Below are 21891 nucleotides of genomic sequence, written 5' to 3'. Positions count from 1 at the left end.
ACCTTGAACTCAGCATGGAAAAAGTTATGGCCTGATGTTGTTGCAGGCAGGGACTTCGAAGGATTTGAACCAGAGACCAAGACTAAGGTAGAGCCTGACCAGGTGGTAACACAGTGGATGAGGCGTCAAACTGGGATGCGGAGGACTCAGGTTCGAGACCCTGAGGTCACCAGCTTGTGTGGGCTCACCTGTTTTGAGCAAAGCTCGCCAGCTTGGACCTAAGGTTGCTGGCTTGAGCAAGGGGTTACTCAGTCTGCTAAAGGCCCACGGTCAAGGCACATATGAGAAAACAATGAATAACTAAGGTGTCACAACGAAAAACTAATGATTGATGTCTCTCACCTCTCTCCGTTCCTGTCTGTCCCGATCTATCCCTCTCTGACTCTGTAAAAATAAATTAAATAATAAATAAAAAGACTGAGGTAGAAGCGTTGGAGGAGATTGTGTCCCTCGGAAAGTCGATGGGTCTGGAGGTAGATGAGGGTGACATAAACGAGCTCGTCAAGGAGCATGAGGAGGAACTCTCTCAACTGAGGAGTTGAAGGAGCTACAGATGATGCAACATATGGAGCTTCTGCAAGAGATTAGTAGTGAGGAGGAGGTAGAGTCAGAGAAAGTGATTTCTACAAGTGAAATTAAAGACATGCTGGCAATGTGGGAGAAGTTTTCAAGTTTCATTGAAAAGAAACACCCAGAAAAAGTTTCAACTGCTCGTGCTTCAGCACTTTTAATGACACTTGTTTGTCACATTTCTATAACATTTTAAAAGGCAGGCAAAAGCAAACCTCTTTGGATAGATTTTTATTCAAAAGTCCTGCAAGTCAAAGTGCCAAAAGTGCAGCCAACAAGGCAAAAACGGGTGATTAAATGAAAAATACGTGTTAAGCTTAGGTTAAGCTTAAAGTTAAGAAAGTGCACTTTTACAATTAAGTTTTTGTGGTTTCATTTTAAGTAAAGAAAGTGCAGTTTTAGTTTACATTTACTGTTAAGAAAGTGCAGTTTTAGTTTACATGTCTACAGTGCCTGCATCCCTTCCTCCCTCCCCCTCCGCCATTCACCAGTTAGCTGCACTCATCTGTCTCTAAGGAAGGAATACAGTACTAAATAACACTTTATTTCATATATTTAGTTATGCATTGGTAAAGTATACATATGCATTTCATAATTAAAATCATGTCTTTTTTCATAATTTAGGATAGTTTGGGGATGTTTCACAGGGCTGGAACAGATTAAATCTATTTCAGTTATTTTAAATGGGAGAAATTTGTTTGATATACAAGTTGGCCGACTTATGAGCTTGGTTACAGAACAAATTAAACTCGTATCTCAAGATACCACTGTATCCATGTAAAGAATTACACACAAATGTTTGTACCAGCTTTATTTTCAATAGTCAAAAATTAGAAATAACCCATTGTCAACAAATGGATAATGAAGCATTCAAAACAATACTTCTCAGTAACAAAAGATGAGCTATTAATATACCATTAAATAAATTTCCAAGTATTTAAGCAACATAAATGAAAGCAAAATAAAAAAAAAATACTGCTGGCCTGGGCTGGATAGCTCAGTTGGTTTGAGCATCATTTAGATACCCAGAGGCTGAGAGTTCAATCCCTGGTTAGGGCACATATAGAAACAGATTGATGTCCCCATCTCCCTTCCTTTCTCTCTAATAAAATGAAAAAGAAGTTGTTTTTTTTTTCTTAAAAGAGGCAAGTGCCCTGGCCGCCTGGCTCAGAGGTAGACTGTCAGCCTGGCGTGTGGAAGTCCCAGGTTCGATTCCCAGCCAGGACACACAGGAGAAGTACCCATCTGCTTCTTTACCCTTCCAGTCTCCTTTCTCTCTGTCTCTCTCTTCCTCTCCCATAGGACAGCTCCAGAGCTTCCACCTCAGGTGCTAGAATGGCTCCGGTTGCAATGGAGCAATGCCCCAGATGGGCAGAGCATCGCCCCCTGGTGGGCATGCCGGGTGGATCCTGGTTGGGCTCATGCAGGAGTCTGTCTGCCTGCCTCCTCGCTGCTAACTTCGGAAAAATTAAAAAAAAGAGGCAAGCCCTGACACCCTGGCTGATTGGCTTAGTGCATAGAGCTTTGGCCCAGCATGAGGACAACCTGGGTTCATTTCTCTATCAGGGCACATATGAGAAGCAACCAAGTGCTTCTCTTTCCCTCTCTTCTCTCTCTCTCCCCCTATTGCAGGCAGTGGCTTGATTAGGGTCGGAGGATAGCTCTGTTGATTCAAGAATCGGCCCCAGATAGGGCTGCTGTGTGGAATCCGGCCAGGGTGCATGTGGCAGTCTATCTCCCCTCTTCTCACTTAAAAGGAAAAGGGGGGGGGGAATACTTTTTTTCCCATCATACAAGTTCTAGGAAACACAAAGTTATGTATTAAAATAAAAAGTAAATCAATTATTACTTGGAGAGTTGTGAAGGGTAGGTAGAGATTATAAAAGAACATGATTGACTTTGAGTGATGGGTATACAACATAATCAACAGTTCAAATGGTATAGAAATGTTTACCTGAAACCTATGTGCTGTACTGACCGATATCACCCTGTTAAATTTAATTTTCTAAATAAAAATGGGAAAAAAACCATGAAGTAGATAGAGTGACAGATGTGGTCAGATTATGATTATGGTTTCAGTTGTACACAAATGATTAAATTCATCAGATACAATACTTGAAGTATGTCGTTTACTACATGTATGATACCATACTAAAGCTCATTAAAAATGAATCAAGATTTAAAAAAATGCGTATGTCCAACTCTTCCTCAAAAATAGGTTTGGCAACTGTATATTCAATCCACATTCTCATGCCCACTGAAGGTCACCCTTTCCTTGGTGGCAGCAAATTGATCAAACAAGGACTTTCACCCAAATCAACAGGAATGCTGTCTGGGTCACAAAATACTCCCAGATACTCTTTTTATCTTTGATTTCCGGCCTGGAAACCCATTGTCTTCATGTAAACATCTAAGCCCCTACAGAAAGCCACAAAATCTTAACATTATTTTTGATGAGAATGACTTTGGCCACAGAAGATAAACATGCCTGGAGACCTTCAGATTTGTGAACATATTGATCCTGCCGTCTTTTTGACAAGAACATTTCTGGATGCATGTATAGAAAGGCACATTCCATGAGGCAGGCTGCAGTCTCTTCCAACCCCTATTGGGCCATTACTTCTGTAGCAATCATGGTTTCCTCTAACTCCTACGGTTCTACAGCCAGTGACCATCTCCCATGGAATTGTAGGCATCAGGTCACATGGCTCTTTATAAAATCTGGAAGATACTACCCAAAACAATGATACCCCATATTAAACGAAGTGTAAGTTCATGCTGCTCTCAGAGCACATGAGCTTGTCACCTGCTCCTCCCAAAAGTGTTTTCTGAGTTTCCTGAAACAAAACATCCAGGATCCCTATGAGGACCAGAGAGCCCTGCAGTCCTTCCCAGGAGGATGGGGGACAGCAATGCAAATTTGGCAAAAACTGGAGAGCTCATTTCTGCCACCATACCATCTCTCCGTGAAAGGTTGAAATTCCAGAAAAAAAACTTCATCTCTTTATACTGTAGAGCCAAAATCTGCTTATAAAAAAAACCCCACAGAGTAAATAAAACATCCAAGATTAAAGAGGACCGAAATAATAAAGGCCTTCATTCAGTATTTTACAAACCAAAGGAACACGGACCAGGCAGCTCTTGAACTGGTGACTTAACACTAGAAATATTCACCACAAGTCTCTAGGGAAACCAGATCCCTGAAAAGAAGGTCCATCTGCAAGCTGCCAGCTGAACTCAGATGATGTTCTCTGAGGTCAACACTGAGTCAGGTCCATTCTGTAATCAGTCAGTGGGAAGAAAATGCACATTGCCTCAGGGCTCAGTCTGCTTTTTCCCAACAAATCAGAGAGAAAAGTCAGCTTCTCTGAGCACATAAAGATGGTGACTGGATGCAAATGTAGGAACCTGCTAGGTAGTAAAAGTGAAAAAGCTTCAACCATAGAAAGTGGCAGTGATGTAAATCAGGCAAGAGCCCAGGGCAGGTTAAAAAGTGAAAGACAGCCCTGGCCGGTTGGCTCAGTGGTAGAGTGTCGGCCTGGCGTGCAAGTCCTGGGTTCGATTCCCGGCCAGGGCACACAGGAGAAGCGCCCATCTGCTTCTCTACCCCTCCCCCTCTCCTTCCTCTCTGTCTCTCTCTTCCCCTCCCACAGCCGAGGCTCCATTGGAGCAAAGATGGTCCGGGCGCTGGGGATGGCTCCTTGGCCTCTGCCCCAGGCGCTAGAGTGGCTCTGGTCGCAAGAAAGTGACGCCCCGGAGGGGCAGAGCATCGCCCCCTGGTGGGCAGAGTGTCGCCCCCTGGTGGGCATGCCGGGTGGATCTCAGTCGGGCGCATGTGGGAGTCTGTCTGACTGTCTCTTCCCGTTTCTAGCTTCAGAAAAATACACACACACACACACACACAAAAAGTGAAAGACACACATGCTTCCCACATAACTAAAATTTATGGAAAATCTCCCTACCATGGACACTTGAATGTATGAGATTAAGTTCAGACAAACGAGATCTCAGTTTCCTCCAGTGTTGTTAACACTGAACAAAGAAACTGTAAATTTCCTCTACATCTACCGCCTTCCACCAGTGTGAACTCTCATGTGCTGAGAGAGGTTTGATTTTCGGCTAAAAGATTTTCCACATTCTCGGCACTCATAAGGCCTTTCTCCTGTGTGAACCCTCTGATGGTAATGGAGAGTGGAGCGAGAGGTAAAAGACTTTCCACATTCACTGCACTCATAAGGCCTTTCTCCTGTGTGAACCCTCCGGTGAATAATGAGGTGAATTCTCTGGGTAAAGGATTTCCCACATTCACTGCATTCATGAGGCCTTTCCCCTGTGTGAACTCTCCGGTGTCTAATAAGTATCGAGCTATTGGTAAAAGATTTGTCACATTCACTGCACTTGTAAGGTCTTTCTCCAGTGTGAACTCTCTGATGGTAACCAAGGGCAGAGACAGAAGTAAAAGATTTCCCACATTCACTACACTCGTAAGGCCTTTCTCCAGTGTGAACTCTCCTGTGTTTAGAGAGGTATGAATTCTGGCTAAATGATCTCCCACAATCACTACATTCATAAGGTTTTTCTCCAGTGTGAACTCTCTGATGTTGATTCAATTGGGAACTATCCCTAAAAGACTTCCCACATTCATTACAGTCAAAAGGCCTTTCTCCTGTATGAACTCTCTGATGGCAACGGAGGGCAGAACTAGAGGTAAAAGATTTTTCACATTCACTGCACTCATAAGGTCTTTCTCCAACATGAACTTTTTGATGGTAACGAAGGGCAGAGCCAGAGGTAAAAGATTTTCCACATTCTCTACATTCATAAGGCCTCTCTCCTGTGTGAACTCTCTGGTGTATATTGAGGTGATTTCTTTGGGTAAAGGATTTCCCACATTCGCTGCACTCATAAGGCCTTTCTCCTGTGTGAACTCTACGGTGTCGAATAAGTATTGGTCCATTGGTAAAAGATTTCCCACATTCATTACACTCATAAGGTTTTTCTCCTGAGTGAACTCGCTGATGGTAACAGAGGGCAGAGCCGGAGGTAAAAGATTTCCCACATTCACTACATTCAAAAGGCCTTTCTCCTGTATGAACTCTCTGGTGTTGCGACAGGTAAGATTTGTGGCTAAAGGATTTCCCACATTCACTGCACTCATAAGGCCTTTCTCCGGTGTGAACTCTTCGGTGTATAATGAGGTGATTTATTTGAGTAAAAGATTTCCCACAATCACTACATTCATATGGCCTTTCTCCTGTGTGAACTCTCTGATGATAACGGAGCCCAGAGCTGGATGTAAAAGATTTCCCACACTGACTACATTTATAAGGCTTTTCTCCGCTGTGAACTCTCTGATGGTAACGAAGCGCGGAGCAAGAGGTAAAAGATTTCCCACACTCGCTACATTCGTAAGGCCTTTCTCCTGTGTGAACTCTCCCATGCTCAATGAGGTCAGAATTTCTTCTAAAGGATTTCCCACATTCGGTACACTCAAAACTCATTTCTCCAGTATAAACTGGCTGTTGCTGAATAAGAACGGAGCTGTGACTGAAAGATGGGGCACATTCACAACACACGTAACAACTTTCGCCAGTGTGACTTCTCTGAGGATAAATGAGGACAAATTTTTGGTTAAAGGATTTCCCACATTTGCCACACCTGTACTGCCTTGCCCCGGAATGAATTCTTCGGTGTTGATTGAAGGCTGAGCGACCCTTAAAGGACTTTCCGCAGTCATCGCATACATGAATTCTATCATCAGTGTGGACTTCCTGGTGAATAACAAATGAGGATTTGTACCTGAATGTTTTCCCACACTCATTGCACACAAAACACTGTCTTTTAGTGTGCACACCCCGGTCCTGAACAAGTGTGTGTTTTGGGCTGAACGCTTTTTTGCATTCTTCCAAAGTAGGATGGCTGTTTATGTTTTGAGAGGTTACCCCACATTTGGAGACTTTGTTTGGCTTCTCTCTGGTGTGAGGGGCCTGTTGCTGGCGACGTCCTGAGGTGGTCAGCAAGTCTTTCTCAACATCCTCACAGGTCAAGGGCTTCCCTGACATGTGCAAATTGCAGTTCTTTGGAATTGAAGCTCTGTCCACATTTTCTCCCAACTGCTGCTCCTGGTTCTGTTGACAGCTGGCACTGAAATAAAACTGTTTCGCACATGCCCCGCACCTTAACCGTTTCACTCTGTGTTGGGTTTCCTGTTGGTCAGCCAAGTGGAAGATAACTCTCAAGACTGGACCACACATCTTGCAGGAGTGAGACTTCTGGGAAGATGGAGGTTCCTTGGGAGTCTTGGCCTGTGACACGCCCACAGAAAAGCTCTGTTCAAATGGTGCCTCCAAATCCTTTGCTCCACAACAGCACCCTAAGTGCAAAGAAATACTGGTAAAGTACATGTTGACTTTATTGGAAATGGGAAACCCAACCACAAAAGTGCAGATGAAAACTAAAACACAGCAGGGTTAACTTATGTCAGAGAACATAAGACTTTAAGTCAAAAAGTGTCACAAAAGAAAAAAAAACACCTCCTTATACAGTATAATGATAAAACAGCCAAGTCATCAAGAGGATATAATAGTTATTAGTCCATATATACCCAATATTGAAACACCTAACTATATTAAGGAAGTACTAATTGATATGAAGACAGAAATGAACAGCAACGCAATAAAAGTAGGGGACTTCAATAGTCTGATTGATCATCCAGACAAAATATTAGTAAGAGATTATCAAACCTGAACTTTATTTTATTTTATTTATTTTATTTTTTCAGACAGAAGGACAGACAGGAAGGGAGAGAGATGAGAAGCATCAATTCTTCACTGCAGCACCTTAGTTGTTCACTGATTGTTTTCTCATATGTGCCTTGACCAGGGGGCTACAGCCAAGCCAGTGACCTTGAGTCCAAGCTGGTGAGCCTTGCTCAAACCAGATGAGCTCGTGCTTAAGCTGGTGACCTCGAGGTCTTGAACCTAGATCTTCCATGTCCCAGTCCAATGCTCTATTTACTGCGCCACCGCCTGGTCAGGTAAACTTGAACTTTATTTAAGAGCAAATGGACCTAGCTTGATCAGGCAGTGGCGTAGTGGACAGAGCCGTCGGCCTGGGACACAGAGGACCCAGGTTCAAAACCCCAAGGCCGCTGGCTTCAGCACAGGCTCACCAGCTGGAGCACAGGATCACAGACATGACCCCATGGTCGCTGGCTTGTGTCCAAGGTCACTGGCTCTACTGTAGCCCCCTGGTTAAGGCAGATATGAGAAAGCAATCAATGAAAAACTAAGGTGCTTCAACGAAGAACTGATGCTTTTCATCTATCTCCCTTCCTGTCTATCTGCACCCCCACCTCTTACATTAAAAATAATAATAATAATAATAAAGAAAGAAAAGCAAATAGACCTAACAGACATTTACAGAAGATGTAGCAGAATATACATTAATCTCATGTGGTAAAAAGCATATAGTGTAACAAATCATGTTAGGTTGCAAAACAAATATTTTTATTTATTTATTCATTTTAGAGAGGTGAGAGAGAGACAGAGAGAGAGAAGGGGGGAGGAGCAAGAAGCATCAATTCCCATATGTGCCTTGACCAGGCAAGCCCAGGGTTTTGAACTGGCAACCTCAGCATCCCAGGTCGATGTTTTATCCACTGCGCCACCACAGGTCAGAAAATAAGTCCTTTTATTTTATTTTTTATCTTAGAGAAAGAAAAAAAAAAAGAGAGACATCATTTTGTTATTCCACTTATTTAGGCATTCTTGGTTAACTCCTGTATGTGTCCAGACCCGAAATGAACCCTCAACCTTGGTATATCAGATCTACACTCAAATCAACTGAGCTACTGGCCAGGACCACAAAACAAGTCTTTAAAAATTTAAACACACTAAAATCACATCAAGTATATTTTCCAACCAAAATGGCATGTAACTAGAAATTGTAAGAGGAAGAAATCTGAAAAATCACCTATATGTAAAATTTATACAACATATTTATGAACAATCAATGGGTAAAAGACAACAAAAATATATATTCATACAAATGAAAATGGAAACATAATACACCATGCAAAATGCTGCAAAAGGAAGAGTAAGAAAGAAGTTTCTAGTGATAAATTCCTGCAGATAAAAAAAATCAACAACGGGCCCTGGCCGGTTGGCTCAACGGTAGAGCGTCGGCCTAGCGTGCGGAGGACCCGGGTTCGATTCCCGGCCAGGGCACACAGGAGAAGCGCCCATTTGCTTCTCCACCCCTCCGCCGCGCCTTCCTCTCTGTCTCTCTCTTCCCCTCCCGCAGCCAAGGCTCCATTGGAGCAAAAATGGCCCGGGCGCTGGGGTTGGCTCTGTGGCCTCTGCCTCAGGCGCTAGAGTGGCTCTGGTCGCAACATGGCGACGCCCAGGATGGGCAGAGCATCGCCCCCTGGTGGGCAGAGCGTCGCCCCATGGTGGGCATGCTGGGTGGATCCCGGTCGGGCGCATGTGGGAGTCTGTCTGACTGTCTCTCCCTGTTTCCAGCCTCAGAAAAATGCAAAAAAATAAAATAAAATAAAAAATCAACAACAAACACCTACTTTCATACCCTAAGGTATAATAAAAAACAAACTAAGGTCAAAGTTAGCAGAAGAAAGCAAGTAACAAAGATCAGAGAGAAATCAGTGAAAGAGAGACAGTAAAACGGACAGAAAAGATCAATGAAAGTAAGAGCTCACATTTTAAAAAAAAATTGACAGACCTTTAAATAAACTAAGAAAAGACTCAAAATCAAAAATAAAAGAAGACACCACAACTGCTAGTACAGGAATATAATCAATCAGAAAAGATTACTTGATACAATTATATGCCAGCAAACTGGATAACCTAGAAGAAATGAAAAATTTCCCAGAAACATATAAACCATCAAAACTGTATCATGCAGCCTGACCAGGCGGTAGCACAGTAAATAGTGTTGAACTGGGACACAAAGGATACAAGTTCGAAACCTCAAGATTGACAGCTCTAGCGCTGGCTCATCCAACTTGAATACAAGCTCACCAGCTCGAGTGCAGGGTCGCTGGCTTGAGCATGTGATCATAGACATGACCCCAGGGTCACTGGCTTGAGTCCAGAGGTTGCTGGCTTGAGCCCAAGGTCGTTGGCTTGAGCAAGGGGTCACTCACTCTGCAGTAGCCCCGCAGTCAAGGTACATATGAGAAAGCAATCAGTTAACAACTAAGGTGCCGCAACAAAGAATTGGTGCTTCTCATCTCTCTCCCTTCCTGTCTGTGTGTCCCTATCTGTCCCTCTCTCTGTCTCTGTCACAAAAAACAAACAAACACCTGTGTCATGCATAAAGAGAAAAATCTAAATAGATCTATAGTAGCTAAGAGAATTGAATCAGCAACAAAAATCTCCTAAGAAAGAAAAACCCAGTACCACGTAGAAACACTGGTGATGTTACTAAATAAAGAGTTACTGCATTTCTCCATGTATAAGATGCACCTTTTTCCAAAAAAATTTGGGGTCTAAAAACTGGGTGTGTCTTATACAGTGGTTGTAGATTTTTTTAACTTGCATTTCCCACGTTTTCATGCTTGTTTTTGTGCTCATTGTTGAAGACAGTGATTCTTCATCAGACACAGATGAGGACAAGCTAATGGATGGGAGTTTTGACAGTGATGAAGAGTTGTACGAATTTTATGATGAATTCAACTTGAGTTCACTAACTTTATGTAATACATTTGTTTTGAAATTTTGGACCCCAAAATTAAGGTGTGTCTTATACATGGGAGCATCTTATACATGGGGAAATACGGTACTTATGAATCCTGAAAATCTTTGAAAAAGTTGAACAGGGGACACATCCAAACTCATTTTATAAGGTGCATTACCCTGATATCAAAGCTATTTAAGGAAAATATAAGAGAAGAAATCTACAGGCCAATAGCCCTGATGAACACAAATGCAAAATTCCTCAACAAAATAGCTATAAACCACATCCAACAAAACATTAAAAGACTCATACACCACAATCAAGTAGCATTTATCCCCAGGATGTAAGAATGGTTGAAATGTACCAATCAATAAATGTGGTACACCAGAGTAACAGAATAAAGGATCAAAAAATCATATAATCATATCAATAGATGCAGAAAAAGCAGTTCAAAAAATTCAATATCCTTCATGAAAAAAAAAAACCCCTTCAAGAAATTAGGTATAGAAGCTACCACAAAACGAACATCATATCGAATGATCAAAATCTAAATGTTTTGTCTCTAACATCAAGAACAAGACAAGAATGCCTATTCTCTCCACTTTTATTTAACATAGTACAGGAAGTCCTAGCCAGAGTAAACATGGAACACAAGAAATAAGGAGTTCCCAAATTATAACAGAAAAAAGCTAAACTACCTGTTTGCAGATGACATCATCTTAAATATAGAATACCCGAAAAACTCCACCAATATACTATCAGAACTAATCAATGAATTCAGTAAAGTTGCAGGATAAAAAGGCCAATATACAATACTCAGTTGTGTTTATAAACATGAACAATAATTAGAAAAATAACATACATTCAATATAAAAGATAAAAAACAGCCCTGGCCAGAAAGCTCAGTTGGTGGGAGCAAAAAACGAGGTTGCTGGTTCGATCCCTGGTCAGGGCACATACAGGAAGGGATGTTTCTGTCTCTTTCATGCTCTCTCCACACCCCTCTCTAAAATTAATAAATATTTTTTTAAAAGATAAAAAATAAAAAATATACAAAAAACAATGTGAAAATTCAAAATAGCATGAAAAGAATAAAATACTGAGAAATAAAATTAACCTAGAGACAAAAATCTGTACTCTGAAAATTATAGGACAATGATGAGAAAAACTGAAGACACAAGTAAAAAGAAAAATATCCAGTATTCTTGGATAGAAAAGTATTGTTATAATGTCCATTTTACCCAAAGTAATCAACCCAGTATGATTTAGATTCTATGTAATTCATGTCAAACTTGCAGACTGTTTTCACAGATATAGGAAAAAATCTTAAAATCCATATGCAACCACCAAAAAGACCCAAACAGCCAAAGCAATCTTGAAAAAAAACAAACAAAAAACACAAAGCTGCAGGTATCACACTTCTTATTTCAAAATATTACAAAGGTATAAGTAATCAAAATACTATACTGCAGGCATAAAAATAGACCAAAGGAAGAGAATAAACAGCTCAAATATCAATTCACATGTACAAAGTCAAATAACCTTTGATTAGGAACCCAAGAACACACAGTGGGGAAAAGTTGGTCTACTTAATAAATGATGAAAAAAATGGATATTCAAATGCCAAAAAAAGAGAAACTGACCCCCTATCTTACATAACTTACAAAACTTAAAAGTAACTTGAATGTAATGAAAATTTATTTTTCTGAAATGCCCTGGCCAGGCAGCTCAGTTGATTAGTGTCATCCCATTATGCCAAGCTTGCAGTTCGTTTCCCCAGATAAAGCATATACAAGAATCAGCCGATCAACAAATAAATGCCTGACCAGGCAATGGCACAGTGGATAGAGCGTCAGACTGGGATGTAGAGGACCCAGGTTCAAAACCCCAAGGTCACCAGTTTGAGAGCAAGTTCATCTAGTTTGAGCAAGGCTCACCAGCTTGAGCCCAAGGTTGCTGGCTTGAGCAAGGGGTCACTGGCTCTACTGTAGCCCCCCATCAAGGAACACATGAGAAAGCAATCAATGAACAACTAAAGTGCTGCAATGAAGAGAACTGATGCTTCTCATCTCTCTCCCTTCCTGTATGTCTGTCCCTATCTGTCCCTCTCTCTGCCTTTCTCTGTCACAAAAAAAACCCCAAAAGGGACACAATTAATAAATAAGTGAACTAAACAAACAAAAATCAATGTTTCTTAATCTCTTCCTTTTCCTGTCTCTCCCCTCACCTGTCTCCCTAAAAATCAATTAAAAACAAAAAAAAAGACCTGAAATTGTTAAACGTTTAGAAGAAAAGGTAGAGAAAAAGCTCCTTGACAGTGGTGTTGGCAATGAATTTTTAGATATGAAACCAACACATAGACAAAAGAAGCAAAAATAAACAAGTGGAACTATATGAAACCAAAAGCTTCTGCACAAGCAGAGGCACAATCAACAAAAAAGGCAACCTAAGAGGAGAGCATCGGCCCAGCATGTGGAAGTCCTGGGTTCGATTCCTGGCCAGGGCACACAGGAGAAGTGCCCATCTGCTTCTCCACCCTCCCCCCTCTCCTTCCTCTCTGTCTCTCTCTTCCCCTCCCGCAGCCAAGGCTCAGATTGGAGCAAATTGGCCCAGGTGCTGAGGATGACTCCACGGCCTCCACCTCAGGTGCTAGAATGGTTCCGGTTGCAACAGGGCAGTGCCTCAGATGGGCAGAGCATTGCCCACTGGTGGGCACGCTGGGTGGATCCCAGTCGGACACATGTGGGAGTCTGTCTGTCTGCCTCCCCACTTCTCACTTCAGGAAAAATACAAAAAAATAAAGAGAAAATATTTAGAAAAGATATTCCTGTTAAGGGGTTAATATCCAGATATATAAAGAACTCAGACGCCTGACCTGTGGTGGCGCAGTGGACAAAGCGTCGACCTGGAATGCTGAGGTCGCTGGTTCAAAACCCTGGGCTTGCCTGGTCAAGGCACATATGGGAGTTGATGCTTCCTGCTCCTCCCTTCTCTCTCTCTCTCTCTCTCTCTCCTGTCTAAAATGAATAAATAAAGTCTTTAAAAAAAAAAAAAAAAAGAACTCAGACACCTTGAAAACAACAACAAAATTCAATTAAAAATGGGCAAAGGAGCCCTGGCCGGTTGGCTCAGTGGTAGAGCGTCAGCCTGGCGTGCAGAAGTCCCAGGTTCGATTCACGGCCAGGGCACACAGGAGAAGCGCCCATCTGCTTCTCCACTCCTCCCCCTCTACTTCCTCTCTGTCTCTCTCTTCCCCTCCCGCAGCGGAGGCTCCATTGGAGCAAAGATGGCCCGGGCGCTGGGGATGGCTCCTTGGCCTCTGCCCCAGGCGCTAGAGTGGCTCTGGTCGCGGCAGAGCGACGCCCTAGAGGAGCAGAGCATCACCCCCTGGTGGGCAGAGCGTCGCCCCTGGTGGGCGTGCCAGGTGGATCCCGGTCGGGCGCATGCGGGAGTCTGTCTGACTGTCTCTCCCGTTTCTAGCTTCAGAAAAATACCAAAAAAAAGAAAAGAAAAAAAAAAGGGCAAAGGAGCTTGACAGGTGGTGGCAGAGTGGATAAAGCCTCAACCTGAAACACTGAGGTCGCGGGTTTGAAGCCCCAAGGTCACTGGCTCTGAGCACAGGCTCATCAGCACAGGGTCAGTGGCTTGAGCAGGGGAATCATCCACAGGAACCCAAAGCTCACTACCTCTGAGCACGGGCTAGTCAGCACAGGGTCAATGGCTTGAGCAGGGAAATCATCCACAGGATCCCAAAGCTCACCAGCTTGAGCCCAAAGGCCTCTGGCATGAAAAGCCCAAGGTAACAGGCTTGAGCAAAGGAACACTGGCTTGGCCCCAATCAAGGCACTTACTAGAAGTAACCAACATACAACTAAAGCGAAAGCAACTACGATTTGGTGCTTCTTGCTGTCTCTCCTCCCTTGGAAGCAATCAACGCACAACTACAGTAAAAAGTAACTACAAGTTGGTGCTTCTAACCCTCCCTTTCTCTGCCAGTCTCCCTCTCTCTCGCTCTAACAAAAACAAAGAAACAAACAAAATTATTAAAAAAAATAAGTAAAGGATATATATATATTATTCCAAAGACAGACAAAAGGACAGAAAATATATGAAAAAGTACTCAACATCATTAATATCAAGGAAATGGAAATTCAAACCACAATGATGTACACAACTTTTAGGATGACTCCTATCAAAAAGACAAGAGATAATAAGTATTGACCAAGATGTAAAGAAAAGAAAATGTCTACACACTGTTTGTAGGAAAGTAACTTGATACAGCCACTAAAAACAGTATGGAAGTTCCTCAAAACATTAAAAATAGAACTACCATATGGTCCAACAATCCTTTCTGTGTATACTATATCTGAAAGAAATCTGCACTCCCATGTTTATTGCAGAATTATTCACAGCAGCTGTGGTACAGAAACAACGTACATATCTGTCTAAAATTAACGAATAAAGTAAGTCTGGTATAGCCCTGGCTGGGACGCTCAGTTGGTTAGAGAGATATCCCAACATATCAAGGTTCTCCCTGATCAGAATTCATACAAGAATCAACCAATGAATGCATACATAAGACAACAAATTGGTGTTTCGCTCCAGAATAAATTAAAATTTTAAGCCTTATGCATGCACGCACACAAACACACACACACACAGAATTAATTCACCCATAAAAAAGGAAATCGTGCATTTGTCACAAAATTGAGGAACCGAAAGGGCATAATTCAAAGTGAAATAAGACAGACTGAGAAAGAAATACTGTTAGGTATGTCTTGTATGTAAAATCTTAAAAATAAAGAGGAAAAAAGAAAAAAAAGAAGAGTTGAACCATACAAACAAAAAGTAGAATGCCAGGGGCTTGGGGTAAGGGATGAAATGGAAAGATGTTGGAGAGTTTTAAGATTAAGTTCTGAGGATCTAATGTAAAGCATGGAGACCATATTTAATAACGCTGTATTATATACTGAAAATCTGCTAAGAGATCCAATATTAAGTGTTATCTCACCCATGAAAAAAATAAATACCATGATTCTTTCCTGCCAGACCAGGTGGTGACACAGTAGATAAAGCTGTCGATCTGGGACCCTGAGGACCCAGGTTCAAAACCCCGAGGTCACTGGTTTGAGCGCAGGTTCATCTGGCTAGAGCACAGGGTTGCCAGCTTGAGCATAGGACCATAGGCATGACCCCATGGTCGCTGGCTTGAAGCCCAAGGTCACTGGTCAGCTGGAGCTATCCCTGCCCCGTCAGGTATATATAAAAAAGGAAACAATGAACTAAGGTGCCTCAACTATGAGTTGATGCTTCTTATCTCTGTCCTTTCCTGTCTGTCTCTCTCACAAAACAGTAACAACAACAACAAACAACAGTCCCCTCCTTTCCACTGGGGACATGTTCCAAGACCCCCAGTATAATGCCCGAAACCATGAATAGTACCCAGCCCTGTATACGAGATCATAGATATGTTAATTAATTTGACTGTACTCATTTTACAATATATGTGCACTGTAAACCACGACATTATACATTTTAAATATATACAATATTATTTGTCAATTATACCTCAATCAAGCTAGAAAAAAAGAAGAAAGATCTAAACACTACAAACAGAACTGCACCGGACAGTCTTGTTAGAGTCCACAGTACTGTTCAGTAATGACCATGACAAAACCTGTAACTGCTAGCACAGACTGGCACAAGGAAATGTCAAATAAAAAAGAGGGAAAATATGCCTGACTGTGGTGGCGCAGTGGATAAAGTGTCGACCTGGAATGTTGAGGTCACTGGTTCGAAACCCTGGGCTTATCTGGTCAAGGCACATATGGGAGTTGATGCTTCCTGCTCCTGCCCCTACACTCACTCTCTCTCTCTCTCCCCTCTCTAAAATGAATAAATAAAATCTTTTTTTAAAAAAAAAAGAGGAAAAATAAAACTGGGACACAGAAGTAACATCTATGTGGACATATGACCCAACCAGAAAGAGGGCAAACAAGAGAGATTCATTAGGCTCCCTGCAAGACTACTGACCTCAAATCCTTCCCTATGAGCATTCATTCAGTACAGCAGATATTGGGACTGCAGGAATTACAGAGGGTGTACCAGCCCGACCAAGAAAAGCAATCACCCAGAAACCTGGGGATGCAAGCAGTGCCCACAGTCCACATGTGAGGACAGAGCACCACCTGGGGAAAGAAAGGCATGAATAATGCAAAGACTTGTTCAGGTCTCTGGTGAGGCTGTTGGGTCTTACCCAGTGAGGATATAACAGCAAAATTCTCCAGCATCACATCAAGATATAGGCATCTCTGAGCCTCGTCAAGGAGGCGCCATTCCTCCTGGGAGAAGTACACGGCAACGTCCTCCAAGGTCACACCAGCCTGTCAGGATGAATACAAAGGAACCCATGAACATCATCTTTCTGAGAATCTACTTCCTAAGTCCTGAAATATCTTCCCGTTGCTCATCCTTCTACAGAGATACTCTGGTGCCAATGATGGTATCTGCTCACAGGCCCATTAATCACTGTAACAGCCCTCAGCAAAAACAGGAAGAGTGTGTGTATGTGGGGGGGGGGGGGGGCAAGTAAATCTCATCTAAGCTCTGAACCTGGCCTGCATCCCTCCATACAAACTATTTACCTGGGGTTTCCCAGACTGTGCCTCCAAGACGCAGCCAAACACAGCGCACGCAGCTCACCTTCCTCTTGATGTACATATACATCATTTAGTCAGCTGAAACTCTCTCACTTTAGACTGCAGGTTCATTCCAAAAGCTCTGCCACCTTCCTGTTCCATACCACAAGCATCTCTCTCTTGACTCACCCTTATACTTGGCACAGGGCATCCAGAGTGTATAACATATTCGAGCAGCATTCAGCACAACCTCAGTCCTCTGATGGATCCCACAGCAGGAACATATCCTAATTTAGGCTCAGAAGACTTCCCTGCCTACCTCTGATCTTTGCTTCAATATTAGCCATCCAGAGGCCCTGGCCCATTGGCTCAGTGGTAGAGCATCAGCTCAGCATGTGTATGTCCCGGGTTCGATTACCCATCAGGGCACACAGGAGAAGCGCCCATCTGCTTTTCCACCCCTCCCCCTCTCGCTTCTCTCTCTCTCTCTCTCTCTCTCTCTCTCTCCCCCCTCTCCTCCTCCATGACTCAATTAGAGCGAGTGGCCCCGGGAGCTGAGGATGGCTCTAATGCCTCTGCCTCAGGCAGTTAAAAAAATGGCTCCGGTTGCAACTGAGAACGGGCCCCAGATGGGCAGAGCATCGCCCCCTGGTGGGCATGCTGGGTGGATCCCAGTAGGCGGCATGCAGGAGTCTGTCTCTGTCTCCCCTCCTCTCACTAACAAATAAAATAAAGTAAAATAAAATTAAATTAAAATTAAATAGATAGATTAGCTATCCAGAAACACATGTAATTTTTCAGATGCAAATAACCCCTCGACCAGTTTTGCACTGCATTTGCTGTTATCACAGAAGCCACAACCTTTTTCTTTCCACCCAATCTTCCTTAAAAGGAAGATTGCAAACTGCAGCTCACGAGCCATCTGCGGTTCTTTAGCCCCTTGAGTGTGGCTCTTCCACAAAATACCACGTGCAGGCACTATCTAGATTAAAAAAATGTACCTACCTATATAGTTTAAGTTTAAAAAATTTGGCTCTCGCCCTGGCCGGTTGGCTCAGTGGTAGAGTGTCGGCCTGATGTGCGGAAACCCCAGGTTTGATTCCCGGCCAGGGCACACAGAAGCGCCCATCTGCTTCTCCACCCCTCCCCCTCTCCTTCCTCTCTGTCTCTCTCTTCCCCTCCCGCAGCCAAGGTTCCATTGGAGCAGGGATGGCCCAGGCGCTGGGGATGGCTCCATGGCCTCTGCCTCAGGCGCTAGAGTGGCTCTGGTCACAACAGAGCGACGCCCCAGAGGGGCAGAGCATCGCCCCCTGGTAGGCATGCCGGGTGGATCCCGGTCAGGAGCATGCGGGAGTCTGTCTGACTGCCTCCCCATTTCCAGCTTCAGAAAAATACAAAAAAAAAAAAAAAATTGGCTCTCAAAAGAAATTTCAATCGTTGTACTGTTGATATTTGGCTCTGTTGACTAATGAGTTTGCCGACCACTGGCCTAGTCCTATTGATCTATAAAATAAGTACATTCACAAAATGACCACATCTGCACCAGACCTTACCACCACTAAGACTCAAACTCCCCAGATCCCATCAAAACTCACCATGACATTCTGGTGAATCCAGACAGTAGTGGATAACCAGGAGCCCTGTCCACTCGTGTCATCTCACAATTACTCCTCTGCCTCCACATCTCAGTCCACTCTTCCCACAGAAGCCTCAGGCGCCTGCCAAATCAACTTCCCTCCCACACCATTCCCATAATCATCGTGGAGGGTTCTATCAGACCCGCTAATTAGCATTACCACCATCAATTGCATTCCCCTCTGACGTGTGATCCTCATCTCCCAATTCACAGCTCTGCACCGGTCTATACAAGAGCCGCGAGTTTTTGCATGTCTTCTTACTGACAACCTCCTCAGATGTCCAGATCTGTGTGTCCACCTGCCTACTGGATGCCTCCACTCAATAATCTCTGAAAGGTCTCGAGGTCACCTGACCAGGTGGTGGCGAAGTGGATAGAGTGTCAGACTGAGACGTGGAGGACCCAGGTTCGAAACCCCAAGGTCACCAGTTTGAGCACGGGTTCATCTGGTTTGAACGAAGTTCACCAGCTTGAGCCCAAGGTCACTGGCTTGAGCAAGGGGTTACTCGCTCTGCTGTAACCCACACACACACACCCATCAAGGCACATATGAGAAAGCAATCAATGAACTAAAGTGTTGCAATGAAAAATGGATGCTTCTCATCTCTCTCCCTTCCTGTCTGTCCCTATCTACCCCTCTCTCTGACTCTCTCTCAGTCTCTATCAAAAATAAAAGAAAGTTCTCAGGGTCTTCACAGGATCTAAAGATACTTCCCAAAGTAAAATGAACATATCACCATCTTCCCCAGGCCAGTTGATGGAGCATCCATCACTACAACAGCTAAGAACAAAAATCCTAGGGTTGTTCACAACTCCTCCTTTTCTTCCTTCAAAATGACCACATTTGCACCAGAAATCTACAATATCCAGAAATCTACGTGGCCTTCATTTAAAAATGGACCCAGAAACCAACCTCTGGCATCTCCATCCCTGTCCCTCCACTTTTGCCTGGATTAGAGCAGGTGCCTTCCCTTGAGCTCCCTGCTTCCTCCCTTTAACCCTATCATCTGTTCTTCAAGTGCAGCCAGATAGGAGCCTATTACATCAGGAAGAAACCAACTCCTTCCTCTTGACCAAACATCCCTTTTACCTCCATAATAGATGCCCAATTTCTTCGGCAGCCATATTGCAGGTATGATTACCAACCACCCTGCTCTTTGTTCTGAACACAAAGAATGGAAACCTGTGGAACCTAATCCCAGCTCAGTACAACTCCAAGCATGTGCATGCTGGGGTCTGGCCCTGGGTTAACCCTGCCAGAAATGGGAGGACTTTCATTTCACCTGTGCCATGCACTCAGGATATAGGAATTGGGGGTATCCAAGGGTCCCCCACATCCAACAGTTGGAAAATACCAAGGGAAGGGTCTAAAGACACCACAATCCCAGACAGGTATCCCGTGGTGGTATCTTAAAAGGTCTCAGGTATCTGTGAAAATAGGTGAAAGTTTCAAAGCATCACAATCCCAAACACCCTATAGTCAGGTTAATGTTAGGACCAGAGAGAGAGTGGGACACCCTTGTCTTTCCTTGTGCAGGTTCCATAAGTGGTTTTTCAACCTTCAGAACCTGTGGGAAGATGCAGAAAAACAACAATTATCTGCAGGTAAGCAGGTCTCCTCTGTAAGTCCTGCCCAGCCCTGGAATCCAGGGACCTCAGGCCAAAATGGTCTGTTCTTTGGGACTCGAGGCTTCAGTGCAGCCTCTGACCAGCTTTGTGACCTGGACAAGGACGGAACTTCTCTGGGCCTCCCTGTCCTCATCACCCCATGGCAGCCTATTCTCTCATAGTTTTGTTTGTGTGTGTGTGTGTGTGTGTGTGTGTGTGTGTGTGTGTGTGTATGTGTTACAGAGACAGAGAGAGGGACAGATAGGGACAAACAGACAGGAAGGGAGAGAGATGAGAAGCATCAGTTCTTCATTGCAGCTCCTCAGTTGTTCAGTGATTGCTTTTTCACATGTCCCTTGACCCAGGGGGCTCCAGCAGACCAAGTGACCCGTTGCTCAAGCCAGCGACCTTGGGCTCCAGCTGGTGAGCCTTGTTCAAACCAGGCTGGTGACCTCGGGGTTTTGAACCTGCGTCCTCAGCGTCCCAATCCGACCCTCTCTCTATCCACTACGCCACCGCCTGGTCAGGCTCTCAGCGAGATTTTAAAACGCTTGGACGATCCTTCTTGGTTCCCAATTTTCCACAAGGAACCCTCAGCATGGAGGCATAACCTCTGCTAGGCCAAGTCCCATCGCTCCGCACTCTCTCTGTTCCCTGAGGGCCTTAAGAAGGACGCTAGGTATGTCTGACCGGTGGTGGCGCCGTGGATAAAGCGTTTACCTGGAACGCTGAGGTCGCCGATTCGAAACCCCGGGCTTGCCTGGTCAAGGCACATATGGGAGTTGATGCTTCCTGCTCCCCCCTCTCTAAAAATAAAAAAATAAAAATAGATGGATATATAGATAGATAAATAAAGAAGGACCCTAGGGGTCTGGATCCTCCCCTGTGTCACCCACGAGCGCCTCACAGTCCGGGACGCCGGGGCCTGGGCTGCCCAACGTGACCGGTTCCCGTACCGGGGCTCCAGGTTCGGAGGGGTGAGGCGGTGAGGGCCCGGGGGACGCGCTCACCTCAGCTGGGCGCCTCAGCGCGGCCGCCGCCATCGGACTCTGAGGGCAGGGGCGGGCGGGGAGGTGGCCCTGGTCACGGCGATCCCGGTCCCGGTTCTGGCACAGGCGCGAGACCCTGCTGAGAACTCAGACCCGCGTCTGTGCGGCGGACAGCAAGACTCTCCCGCCTTCTAGATTCCAGCAGTTCGTTCCAGACCCAACACTCCCAGGCTTCCGACCAGATAGATGAAAGGACCACTGAGGAGCAAAATGATCACCACCTAGAAGAGACCGGAAGTCCCACTTGGGCGGGATTCGGACGGACGGAAATGGGTCAGACAAATCCGTCATTGGTTCATCACTGTCTCTCGCGCGTTGGCTTCTGGGTATTGTAGTTCCCAGCGCGCTAAAGGCCACAACGGAGAGCATTGGCCACGTGGCACCTTCAGTGATCCTGAGAAATGGTGAGATTCGGAAGCATGGAGGTGAGGAGAGGACGGGAATAAAGTGTATATACTTTTAATTTTTTTTAGATTTTATGTATTTATTTTTAGAGAAGGAAAGAGAAGCAGGAAGCATCAACTCCCATACGTGCCTTGACCCAGCAAGCTGAGGGTTTCAGGTCGACGTTTTATCCACTGCGCCATCACAGGTCAGGCTAAATTTTTTAAATTTGTATTATATACACTTGCTCTTAGGCAAAAGGCCAAGAAGCAATCGCTATGCATTATAAAACCTAGTCTTGCCTGAGCCT

The 21891-nt window shown here is 44.3% G+C and overlaps 1 protein-coding gene across 4 annotated transcripts; it reads right to left on the bottom strand.

Annotated features, from left to right (window-relative positions):
- Window positions 1-786: 786 nt before the first annotated feature.
- LOC136331765 (zinc finger protein 814-like) lies at window positions 787-21426 on the bottom strand. 4 transcript variants are annotated; one of them, XM_066270776.1, is made up of 4 exons: window positions 21159-21426; window positions 20869-20954; window positions 16523-16649; window positions 787-6943 (listed from the first exon to the last, which is right to left on the bottom strand). In XM_066270776.1, the coding sequence occupies exons 3-4, from the start codon at window positions 16554-16556 to the stop codon at window positions 4635-4637; spliced, it is 2343 nt and encodes a 780-aa protein (XP_066126873.1). In that variant the 5' UTR covers window positions 16557-16649; window positions 20869-20954; window positions 21159-21426; the 3' UTR covers window positions 787-4634. The 4 variants fall into 4 exon arrangements, with proteins under 4 accessions (XP_066126873.1, XP_066126875.1, XP_066126872.1 ...); XM_066270778.1 differs by lacking the exon at window positions 21159-21426 and adding an exon at window positions 21105-21110; XM_066270775.1 differs by lacking the exon at window positions 20869-20954.
- Window positions 21427-21891: the final 465 nt, after the last annotated feature.

This window comes from Saccopteryx bilineata, chromosome 3 (assembly GCF_036850765.1).
Source record: "Saccopteryx bilineata isolate mSacBil1 chromosome 3, mSacBil1_pri_phased_curated, whole genome shotgun sequence".
Taxonomy (NCBI): Eukaryota; Metazoa; Chordata; class Mammalia; order Chiroptera; family Emballonuridae; genus Saccopteryx; species Saccopteryx bilineata.
The sequence above is the reverse complement of the archived record's forward strand: the minus strand, read 5'-3'. Positions and strand labels throughout refer to the sequence as shown.